This window comes from Podarcis bocagei (genome assembly GCF_964188305.1).
Source record: "Podarcis bocagei genome assembly, chromosome: 3".
NCBI classification, from domain to species: Eukaryota; Metazoa; Chordata; class Lepidosauria; order Squamata; family Lacertidae; genus Podarcis; species Podarcis bocagei.
This window is the reverse complement of record NC_138127.1, coordinates 82,482,713-82,498,482: the sequence shown is the minus strand read 5'-3', so window position 1 is coordinate 82,498,482 and position 15,770 is coordinate 82,482,713. Positions and strand designations below refer to the sequence as shown.

General features: G+C 39.8%; 1 protein-coding gene across 5 annotated transcripts in view; it reads right to left on the bottom strand.

Annotated features, from left to right (window-relative positions):
• The window catches only part of USH2A (usherin), a 457,494-nt gene that overhangs the window by 290,727 nt on the left and 150,997 nt on the right, over positions 1-15,770 (bottom strand). For all 5 annotated transcript variants that reach the window (XM_081185934.1, XM_081185935.1, XM_081185936.1 and 2 more), the window contains exons 23-29: positions 13,659-13,785; positions 11,663-11,764; positions 11,229-11,417; positions 10,019-10,149; positions 4,834-5,107; positions 2,592-2,795; positions 2,354-2,434 (exon numbers count right to left, since the gene is read on the bottom strand). In XM_081185934.1, coding sequence (XP_081042060.1) covers positions 2,354-2,434; positions 2,592-2,795; positions 4,834-5,107; positions 10,019-10,149; positions 11,229-11,417; positions 11,663-11,764; positions 13,659-13,785 — 1,108 coding nt within the window. The remainder of the gene's footprint in view (positions 1-2,353; positions 2,435-2,591; positions 2,796-4,833; positions 5,108-10,018; positions 10,150-11,228; positions 11,418-11,662; positions 11,765-13,658; positions 13,786-15,770) is intronic.

Here is a 15,770-nt window from a genome sequence, read left to right as displayed (position 1 = left end):
TCTCATAGGGGACACAACAAAACTGACTCAAAAATAATTAAATAGTGCAATTATTTTCCAGCCCTTGGGAACATGTAGCTGTTCCGTGCTGTGGTCAGATTGTAAATATAAATTTATGGTCTGAGTTACTCTGGTCAGACAATTAGGGCAAAAATATGGCTGCAGTTGCTCGCTTTGGGATGGCCGACCACATGGTGGCATTAAGCTGTATAAGCAGCACATTTGCAAGTCAAAACTCTGCTTTGGTAAAAAGCGTTGGAAAGCAGCTTTTGTGACACAGGAACATTATACTACTAATTTGCAAAGAGACTGGTGATTGCGGAGGTCATATACCAGAGTTGTTTCAGCATTTTATGACAATAATTGAAGAAAACAATTCAGTCCAAACAAAACTGACTGTAGTGCAACAGTTCATCCAATAAAAGGAAAGTCTTGGTTCAAAGACACTGCAAAATGGCTGTCCCAAAAAGTAAATCATCTTTATATTTTCAGCTTGAAGCCACAAGGTTGGAGAAAAAAATGTCTTCCCAAAATCTCTACCTATTATCACTTTCACCACCAAATTCAAGCAGGGTGGGGGTGAGGTAGAGGCAGATTTAGGGTGATGTGGTCGCACTGGGTGCGCATTTGAGAAGGGTGCCTTCTCAAAGTCCAGTAAGTGCTTGCCCGGCTTCAGGAAGATGTATGAGGACTCTGACAAAGTCCTAGAGTTCTTCTGCCTCCTTCCGAATGCTGAGCAAGCAAGCACTTATTGGAGTTTGGGAAGGTGTTAAGAGGCCTCTAGGACCCTGCTAGAACCTTGTGGCTCCTTCTCAAAGCCTGGCTTAAGCCTGCACTGCAAGGGCAGGGTGGACGGGAATGGCCCCTTCCCAACAGGAAAGGGAGAAAATTCTCTTCTGAAACATTTTGTATCCATTAATACTGAATGAAAAAAATCTTGTTAGTTCATATTGTGGGTGAAGGAAGGGCTCACAGAGGAGAACTGGAAGGACTAGAAGCCAAGCCCATTGCCTCTTTCAACAATAGCTTAGGATCAGGTTACCTGAAGGGCCACCTTGTACCTTATACCTCTTGTCCCTTATACTGGGTCATCTACAGAATGGTAACCTGATGGTCTCATAGTTATCATATATATATATATCATATATATTATGCCAACTAAGGCTTTTAGCCTAGTGACACCAGTACTTTGGAACACATTCCCCCTACCCTGACACTGAAATCAGAGTGGCACTCACAATTATATTTCATTGCCTGCTTAAAACATTATCAACAACTGTTTTGAAGAGAATTAATTTGATTCAAGATTGTTAATTTGTTCCGTGTTTTATGATTTAATAATTTTGTGATGTTTGAACTTTTTATTGTACACCACCCTGAATTTTTGCAATGAATTGGTGGTGAAGAATCACTCTTATAAATAAATATTAAAATAAGTTCCAGAAATAATAAAGCTGAATCCACTATGGCAGTGGCTCCCAACCTTTTTTGGGCCATACCCCACCTAAGCATCTCTAAAATCCTGATCACCCCCATGACATATAATTTTTATTATTTAAAAAGTGAACTCCTATTCATGTGGAGGAAGCCTAAAAGGCCATTCACTATTAATAACTCATTCTCAAATTGCCCCCTTAAGAATCAAATTGCCCCCCTGTGGGGCATGTGCCCCACATTGGGAACCATGACACTAAGGTGTCCTAAAGTTTTAACCCTATTTGTTCTGATATATTCAGTACCACCAAATATTCTCAGGGTGGTGCTGAAATTTCCCAACAATTCAGAGGGAGCCTGACTTTCCACCCCAATGTTTACCTTTTTACTCAGCTCTATCAGTAAATGTACTTGCCAGACATATGTATTTGTCAAATTTCTAACATTTGTATGGATCATGTGTGGCCTTGAACCTATGAAATTGGGCTACACCACTAAAACTGATGTTTTATCTATAGAGATTGGTGTATATGTGTATGTATACCCCACTCCCAAAAAGTTTCTGCTCAGAAAAAAATTTGGACAAGTGCCCACAAAAACAAAATTATCATCTGGCAAGTCAACACATACTTAAGATGTTTCTTTAAAATATATTAAAATCAAGAAATATATGAAATATATGGACCAGAATATAACTCTGTTTTATATGTGCTGAAGCCCACTAAAAACAATTGTCATAATCCTACACTGAATCGTAACCATGGTATTTCAAGTTCCAAATAACAACAGTAAGAACTGGGCCAAAAGCCTCTCTGATTTCAGTGTGTAGTTTTGGTGTGTCTTCTTTTTCCACACTAAACATTGCCATTGCTACCAAGCCAGACTGGACACAAGAACAAAATGCAGAAATGTTAATTACCCGATTCTCTTGTGCGACCACGATCCCAGGCACTAGATACAGTTCCTCCTTCATTAGAAGCAATTGTCCGGTACAAATATTCTTGCAAGAGAGAGAGAGAAAGAGAGGGTGTGTATAAAGTGAGAATAAAAGATAAAGGTAAAGGTAAATGTGAGAACAGAACAGTAGAAAATGAACTAAAATGAAAATAAACTAAAGCCACACAGCTTTTCATATAAGGAAGAGGCCCGTGTGGTACCTGTAAATGGCTGTAGACCACTCTCATAAACACTCCTTTCTTTTCCTCGGTACACTAGGATGGAGTCATTCCCCCTGCAGTTAACAGCACTGTCAGTTGATAGGCATCCGTCCAGATTGACTCTGACAGCACTGCTGGACACAGATGCCAAGTTAACGACAGCACCTCGTGTAAATTTAACATCCTTCATGCAGCCACCAAAACCTAGCAAATAGTAAGGGATTAGTATCACATAAAGGGCTTCAGTTGTTAATTAAGAATCATGTTTTGCTTCTTGCAGTGCTACATTTCAGCGATAAGGAGAGCTAGATGTAAACGTTAAACTTCAAATTATGTTTGAGAAATGATTAAAAAAATATTTAAGCTGATACAGAGCTATCATTCCTGAATTTCTACCGCACTGAAATGTACACCGATTATCCAACATTTCAGCCGACATGGAAAAACCTTAATTTTGCCACTTGTCAGCATACATCAACAGGTGCAAAATATTGATTTGGGTGGAAACCTATCACAGATTCTTCCTATAATATATAACTTTTATGCTATTTGTAGTTAAATGCTGTTATCATAACAACAGAAGCAGTGTGAAATGGCTATTTTCACAACATGAATATTCACACGTGCTTTACAGTCTAATTATTGTAGTCATAATATAAAAAACAGAAAAGTACTTGGAATGCCTTGCTCTAATTTGGTAATAGTAGGTGGGTGGGTATTTATTTGTTTGCTTTCATTTACCTAACTCCAACCTGAAATTACACACAGAGCCAATGTGGGTAACTAACTAATAATTGCTTTTATTAGAGCAAAGTCACTTCAGGATGAGACAATTTGCAGTGGGAAAATGGTGATGGGGGTGAAGCACAGACAGCTTTCCCACCTCTACATTTCCAGTTGCAGAGTGGGCAAGGCACATCTTAAGAAAAGCGTAGCTGTTCATCGTCTGAAAAACTACCATCTCCCCAAAAGCAGCTTGTCTACAACAAAAGCAATCCAAATTGTGCTAAAAACATCCATAAAGTTTATTTAGGCATTTAAGTAAAGAAGAATAGGCACACTGCAAATCTGAAAGGCATACATAGATCAATCAGGTGACACAGCCAACATTCAGATTTGCCATGTCCACCCCTGCGTAGAAGCGCTCCCTAACATAGACAGTTCCTTTCTTCTGCCAAATGCAGGAGGGCGTATACTCTGTGGCTTCAGGGTAGAAACCCTGCCTTTGCCTCCAGTGTCTACGTCTTCTCCATCCACGACCTTCCCAAGTTGAGCTGGAAGGTCTGTAAAGAGGCTTCTTAGTGCATTTGGCTAGGCATGCTTAAAGGTCCCTTCCACGTATGCCCCTTACATACTTTATACCCTCACACCTTCGGCCGAACACAGCTATTGGCAGTATAGCATTGTTACTACCTACCTCCTGGTGGCATGCTTTGGAACTAATCAGGAGCATCTGCAGCAAAGGCCAAATATGAATTGCTAGAAATCTAATTTGTTAATTTGGCAAATAGCCCTGGTATAGCCCTAGGCTTCTGAAAGTTAACTAGACAACCCCTGGGTCTAGGATCTCTAGAAGCCCCGAACAAAAAGCCCCCAAAACGTGTATCCTCACTTAGGGGTCTGGCTGGGATGAACAGAGAGTGCTGCTAGAATCTGACTCTAAGCTTTGCTACAGCTGCCCATCGCTCAGTGTACAAGAAATACCAACTGTGGTGTACAAGGACCTCAGTCATCTACAGCAAGATGTACCCGTGGGTTAATGTTTGAAATTAATCTAACATACCACTGTGTATCTTTAATATCACGGCAGCCTTGTTAAGAGCAACTATTGTTTCTTGTTAAAGGAGAAGGCAAGGGAGAAATTCTTTAAAATTTAATTGTGCGCAATCAGCACCCAAGTGACCGCTAACACATGCACCATTTTCAGTGCTGAAAGGGGATGGGGTAGGGGCAGTACAGGGCATAATGGACTTGCATGCATCCTGACACGTGCGGCAGCCAGGAAGAGAACCCCTCAAGTAAGTTGGAATTCCCCTGTACAAAAGAAGTAGTTCACAAATGGTGGGGATTGCTTCCATTCCTTGAAAGCTGGCTCCAGCTTTGGGGAGCCCCTTGAGCAAGTTCTCCACCTGCTGTTTCTGCATTCCATCTACTTGACCAAACTGTATATAACTGCTCAGCATGCTGCCACAATATATGCTATCCACTTGCAGAGATGTTTCCTTCCCTTGTAGGAACATACCTTGTTCTAATCCCAGCTTTTTAAAGACATTCTGGACCTCATCTGGGATTCCTCCAATGTAGACTGGAGAGTTTACAAACAGCTGATCTAAACCAGGTTCCACCACATGTTCTTTCAATTCATTTACACTTGCTGAAACTACCAACCCTCCTTTCTTCAGAATAACTTTATTCCATTTTCCATCGCAATAGGACAAGCCTAACCAGAGATTCACATGTGTCAAAACAATGCCATTGCTTAGCAGAAAAGACAAGACTCCGCTTTTTAGTTCTGCCTGTAGTTCAAAGTTGAAACAGAAAAGAAAGAATTAATGATAGCAAGAAAGACAAAAATGCATTTCAGCAATGGAACAAATGTAAATAGCAACTAAATAATATTCATTAACATTTCAGTGACAGTCCCACAAGAAGAAAAACAAAATAAATAATTTTTATCAGCACAATTAGGGTGCAATCATATGGTCCATGAGATGTGATTTGGCAGATTAGGAGCTCTGTCCATGAATCTCTCCTTGTTGCAACCACCACTAATGCTCCAATGAAACCAGCAGAAATGATTTTTCCCCAAAAGGAAAAAAAAACCCTTAAAAAGTAAAAAGAGACCATGAAGCCCCTCCTCACTTTCTACCCTGCTAGTGTGAGTCCAGTAGGGATTTGACAGAGCTCTGCCCATGTTTAAAAAACAAACTGCAAGCTTTTAAATCACATGACACTTCCTTAGACAGATTGCTTTGGCTGGATAACTACAAACCTGGGTAACCTATATCTCACAATTTTTCAGTCTCCAGGTAAGGAAATTGGGACAAACATGCAGCACAACCTAATGTGTGTTTACTAAGAAGTAAGTCCCACTGGGTTCAGGCAAGTGTCTGTAGGATCACAGCCTTAATTGTGCAGGAAAATGAACACAAGAAAAGCACCATCTGAAAAATGTGTGTTGTTCAAGGGATATAGCGAAACGCATACTTGAGTGCCCACTAGTATTGCAGGGTCTCTTCAGGAAAAGAAAAGGCTAAGAAGTAAACTGTACATCTATCTGTAGTGGAGTCCCTATAGATAGGGACTGCTGGATGGCACCTTATAAGCCTCTTTCCAGCAACTCCTCCAGCCAAGCTAGTGACAAACATAATGCTTTCCTTTCCTTTGGACCACATCAGCAAGGCTGGGGGAGTCTTGCCATCTAGGCAGCCCAGGACTTCCATACACATTGCCCTGGCTTGCACCCAGGGGAGGTCACTTCGGAGCTGCTAACACAGTGATTTGGCTTCACCCACAGAGGCGCACTCCATTGTCTCTAGAGACAGACAAATGCCAACAAGTATTTTTAGAATGTAGAACTGCTCTAGTCAGAGTTAAGCACTTTAAAATCCCAATTATTTTGATAGAAGCATTAAGCACATGCTATTCTCCTTTCATTGAAATCAACAGAACTTAAAAAGTATTAACTTGAGCTGATCGTGATCTTTATTTCTAATCTGTGTGTAACTAGCTTATGACTTCATTACTGAGATTTGCATAACTGATGGGAGAAAAAAAGACTGACCTAAAGTATGACTGCATCTTCTAATCATTGTACAAAATGGGAAAATATGTATTTGCCAACTGTATTATGAAGAATATTATGACAAGTCCATTGAGAAAGAAATCCCAGATCTGCTTAATCTAACTGCTAACTTTAAATTTAGTGTACTGAATTTTAAATATACATGATTCATGCTGGTCCAAAAATAATATTGCATATTTTTGGAAATGTCTGAAGAAATTGTTTCTTTTAAAAAAATAATGGGGTGTATTTGAGGGTATATTTATGAGTCAGTTTATCTAATATAAGCACGCATCACCAAAATGTTCATTTTCTAGTTAAATTGCCTGCATGATTTCAATAGTAAACACTGCCTCTTGTTTGGGATGCAGCGGTAAGTATATTTTGAGATTCTAAATTGTCCAGCTCAGGGGAAAAATGACATTTAAATAAGGTTCTTTGTGAAAGAAAAGGATTAATAAGGCCACAGGAAAAACAGACATTTCAGCATCCATGCCAAAATCTTATTATGTGAAATAAAGAGGGCAACTTAAGATGTGCATTTTCTTTTCTTAAAGATACACTTGTTTAATAAATATCATCATCTTGTATCATGTATCAATATTACCAGATAGGCAGATAGAATATATATTTAGTTAAAAAAAAAAAATGACCCCAGCTGATCAAACATGTGTTTCCAGTTGCCAACTCAGTCCTGTCCCTGGTTTCCACCCCCTCCTTGTCCTTTCATCTTCTGAATTCAAAGACAGGAGCTACACAAAAGCAGTCATTGAGCTGTCACACACTCCTTTCCAATGAGACTTTAGTGCTAGTTCTCATGAAAGACCATATAATCCCATCTGTTATGATCCGTTAAGGGAAGAAACTGGCTGCACATAATAAAATAATATAATAATTCACAACAAATGGCACTGTGAGGCGACCTCCTGAAGAGAAAATGTACTGTGTGCTGTTATCCCGCATATCTCGCCAGTTACAGCCATCAGCGTCTACACTGCAAAGGGTCTGTGAGATAGAAAGTTTAAAAAGAAGGCACTCTGCAAAAGAAGGGTGTCCTTGGGGTGCATTTTACGAAGGAAGCTTGTTTCTGAAAGGTTGCCATGTCGCCCACTGTAGGCCAAATACTTTAAGTGCTACAGATTGCAAGTATTCTGACAGTAGCTACAAATCGTTTGTAAGGAGTAGATTACTGGCTAGCTGTTCAGAATGGCCAGTTGATGGTTCATCAGTGGATTTGGTGAGGGAGAGAACTTGGAGGAGCATCTCCACCCCCAACGTTCAGCCAAGACATTAAGATCCAGCTCCGAGGGAATTCTGGCAGTTCCCTCATTGCAAGAAGTGAGGTTACAAGGAACCAGGCAGAAGGGCCTTCTCAGCAGTGGTGCCCACCCTGTGGAATGCCCTCCCATCAGATGTCAAGGAAATAAAGAACTATCTGACTTTTAGAAGACATATAAAGGCAACCCTGAATAAGTTTTTAATGTTTGATGTTTTATTGTGTCTCAAGACTTACTTTGTTGGAAGCTGCCCAGAGTGGCTGGGGCAACCCAGTCAGATGTGTGGGGTATAGATACTGTTGTTGTTGTTGCTGTTGCTGCTGCAGCTGTTGTTGCTGTTTCATAAGAATTTGGACAACATAATGTAGCCTATCTCTTTCCTACCTGCGACTAAATGGAGGGGACAGGTGTAAGATGCACCTGTGTGTGTGGAAAAAAAAAGTTTCCCATTTTGGAAGAGAAAGAATGCCAAGAATGGTTAAAAATATCTTGAGAGTGTGGGAGACCTCTTTTCCCTGGGATCTTGTGTGGGACAGTATGGCTTGTTAATGTGACTCTCTGCCTACATAAATGTTTTGTTTTGTATATTTAAAGCCAAATCAAACATATGGAGTACTGCCCCTGAAATTTTTCCAGTTCAGGAAAACATAGGGCACACAGTACAGTAATATTATTTGTCAGCTCAAATATGCATAGATACTTTCTGCCTCCACTACTACACTAATGCAGTAGTGATAAGGAGCTAATTGTAAAAGTGCAACTCAGAAACACAGAAATGGAAGGTGCTCACCAATGTCAGGAAAAAAGGCAAAGAAAAAAACATTTAGTTGTTCATGGCTTTAGCTATTTAACTATCTATGGCCAGTAGCAATGATGGCCTGACATGTATGCAAACAGGGAAATCTAAACTAATTCCTTGCAGTAAAAAAAAAGGGGGCTTTTTTCTATAAGCTATGTTGCTTTTTTATTTTACAGTCAAGTAACTGGTTTAAGTATCTTAATGCCTTTGGAAGAGAGTTGGAGAGTTACTAAAAGACAGGTGAACTATGTGATGGAGTGGCCTTGATTTGTGGAAAAACCAGGTTGATATCCCTGCTGAATAACACTGAAATAAATTTGGAAAACCAATACCACTGACTGAAATTTGCTTGCAAATGTTTCACTTTGCATTCAGGTGTTGTTGGGCTTTTCAAATTATTTGATTGTTTTCAACAATCCCTGAAGGGAGCTGTAGTTAGTCATAAATTCTGGAAAAGTGGACTTTGAGGCAGAATGAACTCACAGAAAACAATAAAGCTTTGGAGTGAGAGGGATCTGCTCATCATTACTTAGGATATCCATTTGGGGTTGTGTTCAACTTAGCACTACGGAGAACTTTCTGTCATCACAAGACTTACTCTTTGTACAATGGGATGTTCCTCCCCTCTTCTTTTTCTCCGCACCACCTAAATCTGTTCTGGGGGTTCCCTCAAACTTCCAGAACAGATCTGGGGAGTAAGAAATCCTGTTGCTCTAGCACTAATGCACTAGTATAAGAATATAGCTGACTATCACCCATGGTGTTCATGTACTGTGCATGCACTAAAACTGATGGATACTCTCAGCACTTACCTACTTTGTGGTGCACCTGTTAGGGGGAAAGATGGGAAAGGGTGTCCCAGACAAAAGCCGGGTGCTATCCAGCCTATGGAATGATAAGCCATAGGGTGTTCATTTATACTAGCAGTTGTTTAAGCACCACATGTCCTTTGCAGGGCCAATGTGCTTAGGACTTGTACTGCAACCCTCTGGGCAGGGACCATGTTACTTCTGAGTTCTTTATAACACTAAGCATGATGTTAGTGGTCAAGAAATGTTAAATACTAATGGATGGCCTATTAATGGATGGCCTTTTCAAACAACTTCAACTTCCAATAATCTGTGATCCCATGATTGTATAAAGGTAAAGAAACCAGATGGCCTGGCAATGAAATACATTAGTGAAATGGCACAAGACAAAAATCAATAAGGTACTATTCTTTCTAGCTATAAAACTATACAGGAAAGTAGATTAGGTCACAGAGGTTATGGGAATATCACTATACCTAAGAAACAAAATTGAGGACCTAATGAACAGTCTTTATGGATGCACACTCCTATTCATATAACTACTGCTATGATTAGTCCACTGTCCTCCAGATTAGGACAAAGGTAATGAGTTACTTCAATTGACAGATGGGAAGAATGAAATCAAGTAGCAATTGATATATTCTCTCATGTAAATTCCTTCATATCATGCAGTTTATCCTGCCACACAAAGGAGATCCAGCATCTATACCTAAAAATTCTTAAATAACCTATTTGAAAACAAAAATATCAACACCTACAGCAATGTAATCTGGCCCTTCTTTCTTGTAAATGAACAGAAGTAATCCATTCAGCTGATCCGTTTTAAAAATAAAGGAGATCTCCATGTCTGGACCAGCATGTAAAACATTTGAGTGAAGTTCTAGGAAACCTTAAGAAAGAGAAGAAAAGAAAAGAAAACCATGCAAAGAATGTTATACTGCAGTTTCTTTAATTATATAAGTGAGAATGAAATTTAGTCAAATTCAGTTCAAGGAATTGTGTATAATATTAGCCCAATAAATAGAGGGCTTGTTTTTGAGATGAATGAAATGAATACTGAAGTCATAACTTAGCAGTAAGTTAGCCACACTCATGTAGGCTTCCCCCTTCATTTCAACTGCATTTGGAACTACATACTGAAATGAGAGAGAAATTTCAGACAGGCAGATTTGCCTTTGTACAACACTGTGTGTGTGTGTGCATCAAAGCCACTGTATCTTAAACAGGTCATTGGCCTGTGATGACTTTCTCATTAAACTCAATTTCACTAACAATAACATTAAAATAACTAGAAAATGCAAGCAGCAATGGCTGGAGAACAAAGCCCTGTGTAGGATATCAAATGTGATATGCCAGAGATGACCAAGGGCCATCTTGTCTGGTGAAACGCAATGCCCTTGCATGGGTCTGGTTTTGTGATCAAGATGAATATAACCCAATAGTATGGACTCCATGATGTCTGACGGGTGAGTGAGACTGATCACATGGTCCCACACCAGCATCTCTAGGGTGGGGCCATGTCCCATCAGTCCCATCCACCCTTCATATACTATGACAGGTCTGGGGGAAAGTGCAATTACAGCAGCTTCCATGTCTTTGCGCATAACATATTCAGTAGACTTAAGAGTAATTAAGAAGTAAAATGAGGCCCTTTCAGTTTTGATTCTGATGTTATGGGACCTGCTATTAGAAGCTCAGCCCTACTGACTTTTCAAAAGATCTGCAAGCCATTGCTCTTCAGAAAAACCATTTTAAGGGATAAAGCTGGCTAGGTTTTCTCCAAATTTTGCTATATTGTGCTGCTTCTATTTGATCGTTTAAAAATATAAATGTATTTTAAATTTGAAAAACACAAAATTCTAATTAAGATCAAATAAAATATTTTCTATTTTTTTCACCTCACAAAATTCAGAACAACAACAAAAAAGCACAGGCAGTATTTCAAACAATTTTAATATGGGGTTATACCTTTCCCAAGAAAATGTGCTCCATTTGCAAGAATGGCTGGACACCCTTCCCAGCTGTGATAAACATTTCTTTGCTCCACTGCTTCCTTCCATTCTAAAGGCTCCCAAATTTCATGTGGGTGATGCACCTTTTTCAAGGACACGTCTCGGAGACACCCCACAAATCCTCTTGTAACTATTTTAGAGGCGCCTGACAAAAAAATATGTTAAAAAGCTGAAATGCACAAAATATAATGAATTTGTTGGGAATAAGAAATAAAAACAATTAATGTATAACATCAAAAGTGGTCCAATCAGTTCTCCAACTCATCTCACTTGGAATGGCTCTGGGGCTTCATACTTGGTACTGCAGTAGGACAAGGACTTCAAGCAAATACTCAAGGGTAGGCTGGGAAGTGAATGTATTGCCATGCAAGCCATGTAACACCTTCTTACCTGTATCTTTTCTTAGGATTGTAAAACCCTGTGGAAGTCCTCCAACAAAAACTCCTGTGTTTTCTCCAATAATGGTACTACCACTGACAGCTGATGAGGAACCTAAAAACAGCCAAAGAAATTTTATTCTAGTGAGAACTAGACGATATCAGGTCAAAATTCACCACCGTGGAAAAAGCAGAGAACAACCTTTGTTTATTTAAAGTATTTATTGGCCACATTTCAAGACAAAGTCCTAACAACGTGGTGTGCTGAGATTAGATGAACTACACAAAGATGCATTCAAAGCATCAAAGACCATAAAAAACCAGTACTGCAAGGAACATTTGAATCTCAAGAATCAGCAGCAAACACGGTTGAAGAAAAGCAGATTTAAACAGATGAGTTGTCAACGCACATTTGAAGGCCTGCACTTTAGAAACCATATATACGTAATTCAGATCCACAACAGTGGGGAGAAAACTGAAAAGGCCCTATCTCTTATGCCTGACAATGTAATTTATCTCATTTATAGATATACAGCCATAATAGTTAACACGATGAAATTAGGCAACTTGGTATCAGAAAATGGCGTGTCAGAACAACAGGGAGTATCTACATGTTTCACCAGCAAGCCCGCTTGTATCGATGCCATGACCAAAGAGAACCAGGAGTAAGTGGGAGATCCAGGGCAGGAGGAATGAATCAGAGCTACACTACATCCTATAATTCTGCCATTTGTATCCTAACATCATCATGGGGTGAGGGAAAGGACATAGAAAGGAAAAGCACAGTTTTTATTCATATCAGTCAAAGCCCAACATGCCTTAAGATCAGGATATGCCTGTCTCCACACTATCCTGCCTGTACAATAATATCAGCATCTGGATGCAGTCCTCCATACGTCCCTGGCTTCTAAAGCAAGGAAGAAGCTGAGTGGGAAAAGGGCTATGGAAATCTCTCACTGGCACCTACTTTATTTTCTTTTTGGTAACAGAAGCAATCCTTTTTATATGTTTCCTGGTTAAGCTGTAATTATTGTAACACCTGTATCTTTCACTGCTTGTAAAGAGGAGGCTGCAGGCACTTTGCTCCTCCCTGCTCCTTTTAGCTCAACACAACGCAGCAGCTAAGCCAAGATTTGGCTAAACATGTCATCTGAACATGAGATTGTGGTGAAACTCTTTCCTCCTTAACTAAGATCTGAAGCCAAAGTTTGATCTTGGTTACAGGATGTGGTTAAGGAGGAGAGAGCTGGACCATGATCCCAGCTTCAGATGAGATATTAAGCTAAACTTTGGCTTAGCTGTCATGCCACACTGAACTACAAGGAGAAGGAAGGTGCAAAACACATCCAAACAGATAATCCGGGCTATCATTTCCCTGATGATCGGTAACTGAGTAACCTGGTCAGAGAAGTTTAGACATCTGAGCTCTAGAACACTGGGTGTAATTTATTTTATTAAGCCCAATGAATCAATGGCTATCTTCTGGAGTCACTAGGATAGTGTCCATGGGCATGCATATCCCTGCAAGATTCCCTGTGGCCTTCATGGTTCCCTCCCACATCCCTCTATTTGCTGAAATTAAGCATGAAAAAAACTATTCTATTACAACCAGTAGAACAGGCTCTGGTGTGATATCGCTTATGGTGTGTGTTGGAGGGGCGCCCACAAGTTTCTCTAGTTTGCAAGTTTGGCCACAAGCCTGAAACATTTGGCCACCCCCCTGTTAGAGTAAATTACCAACACAAAGTACCAAGTTGTTCATTTGGAAAGGGCTGAGAGAGGCCCAGAGGTCTAAACTGAAAATTACCAAGTTAAAGATAAACCTGTGTGTAATTTTCAGAAGCATCATCTTGTATTTTATTACTGCATCCTTCCAGTGATAAAGTGTCTAGATATTAAACAAAGATAAGTGAAAATGAAAGAAAAATATGAAGAAACCTTTAGAAAAAATAATAATGTGACAATCACTTGAGAAAATTAATAATAATGCTCTGAGTTGAGAGAATTACCTGTGAACTGCCCATCCACAGTGATTGTTCCCATAGCCTGATTCCTTACAGCAATTATATGGTGCCAACTGTTATCATTATATTGTCTTCCACCATCATTATCAGGAGTTAGTGCAACAGCAGATCCCTTTTAAAAGATATTTAAACAATTAATAAAAATGTGCCGAGATAGGTCTGCAAGTCATTATTATATCAGCCTTGAGATACAGAGGCAACTTTGTTTCAAAGTGAAATTAGAATATCCTACAGTATTTAAAGGATTCCCTCCCCCATGCTGAAATGGTAGAACCACTCACAATTAAACTTTTCAACTTTGCACACAATTCAGTGGTAAATTATCATTACACACAACCTCATTACATCTTCATCCAATAATGTTAGTGCAATGCAAGGGTCAGTTCTCACTGAGCTGACTGAAAATGGTTCCAAACAAAAATTAACCAGCAGCGACCAGGGTAGAAAGTAAGTCCTATCATTCATAGTGGCCATCCTCCCACAGTGTGGCTATTACTGGGTTTATCCTTGTACCAGGAATCTGAGTGGTGAGGACGAGTGTCAGGGCTCGGACATGTACAGCTGTCTTCTAGGGCTACAGATTGCTACCAGCCATGGTGGCTATGTTCCACCTCTACTACTAGAGGCAGTATGCCTCTTAATGCCAATTGCTGGCAAACACAAGTGGGGAGAATGTTATTGTACTCATGTCCTGCTTCCCGGCTTCCCGTGGATATTAGGCAACAAATGGATAGCTCAGTCGGTTAGAGCATGCTGCTGATAATGCCAAGGTTGCAGGTTTGATCTCCATAAGGGACACCTATATATTCCAGCATTTCAGGGGATTGGACTAGTTGATCCTCATGGTCCCTTCCAACTCTGTGAGTATGATATCTGGTTGGCCACCATGAGAACCAGATGCTGAACTAGATGGGCCTTTGCTGTGAACCAGCAGGGCTATTTTTACTTATTTGAAACATTCATATGCCACTTAAATATTACCCTCTTATAGTCCTTCCTGTCCAGGACTAGACAATGGAAGAAATACACCAAACAGGCAGCTGGTGCAGAAATACTCACCACATGGGGCAACTGCACATGAATCCAAAGACTCCCAAGCTCAGATAGAAACCTAGATACCATTACTCATGTATTTTTAGTTCCCTTTGAAATATAACGCAAACCACACACTTACATACAAAAACAAAACAGACCCAAATATCTTGTCTAATATACTCAGGGAGGAATTAAACATTGTACCTCTTCTGATCATTCCACCAGCAGAAGCATGTTAGCTTCCTAGATGGAACTATCCTACATTCCTCCACCTCGTGCTGTTCTCCTGGCCCCTCCCTGAGCCAGTTGTGTGTGTGTGTGCGTGTGTTTGCTTGCGCAATGGTAGGAGGGCAGAAATCCCATTGCCCAAGCAGAAGTCTCTGTATAGGGCTCCTGTTGATGGGACTCATTAGATGAATCCCACCCTAAAACTAGAACATTTGTGTGCCTGCGTTTCTTGATATATCTATTGCATTTTATAAATATTATTAGCCACTTTGAGGACCCTAGTAAAAAAGTGGGATATAAATCTACTAAATAAATAAACCAACATATATAAACAAACCCAGTGTTTATATACTGGAACATGTTAAAAAAATCCTTCGCACACCACAAGAGGGGTAGCAATTCAAAAGTACCTTTTGTAATATTAAATACAGCATTTTACTTTATGGGTTATTACTCAGAAGCCTTAGATGATGTGAAATGTTACATAGCAATCTAACAGGAGTGAGTCCCCGGGACTACATAAACCAGGGCTCCAGAATCTATTCTGGCTTCCTATTGGCTTCAGGGAACAGTTAAAGAGTTGTTGGGTTTTGACCTTTTTAAAGCACTAAATGGCCTGTGTTTAATTTACTTATGATAACTCCCTTCTCTATATTCTATAGCAAGACATATTCACCCGATTCCAAAACTGTTATCCTTTATGCACCAGATTAAAAATACTCTCATTTCTCAAATCTTTGACAACAAATTATTTACACCTTCCATTTCCAGTTTTAATCATCATCTATTGCTGCAACCACATTGTCAACAGTTATAGGTTCCAAGTCTTTTTTA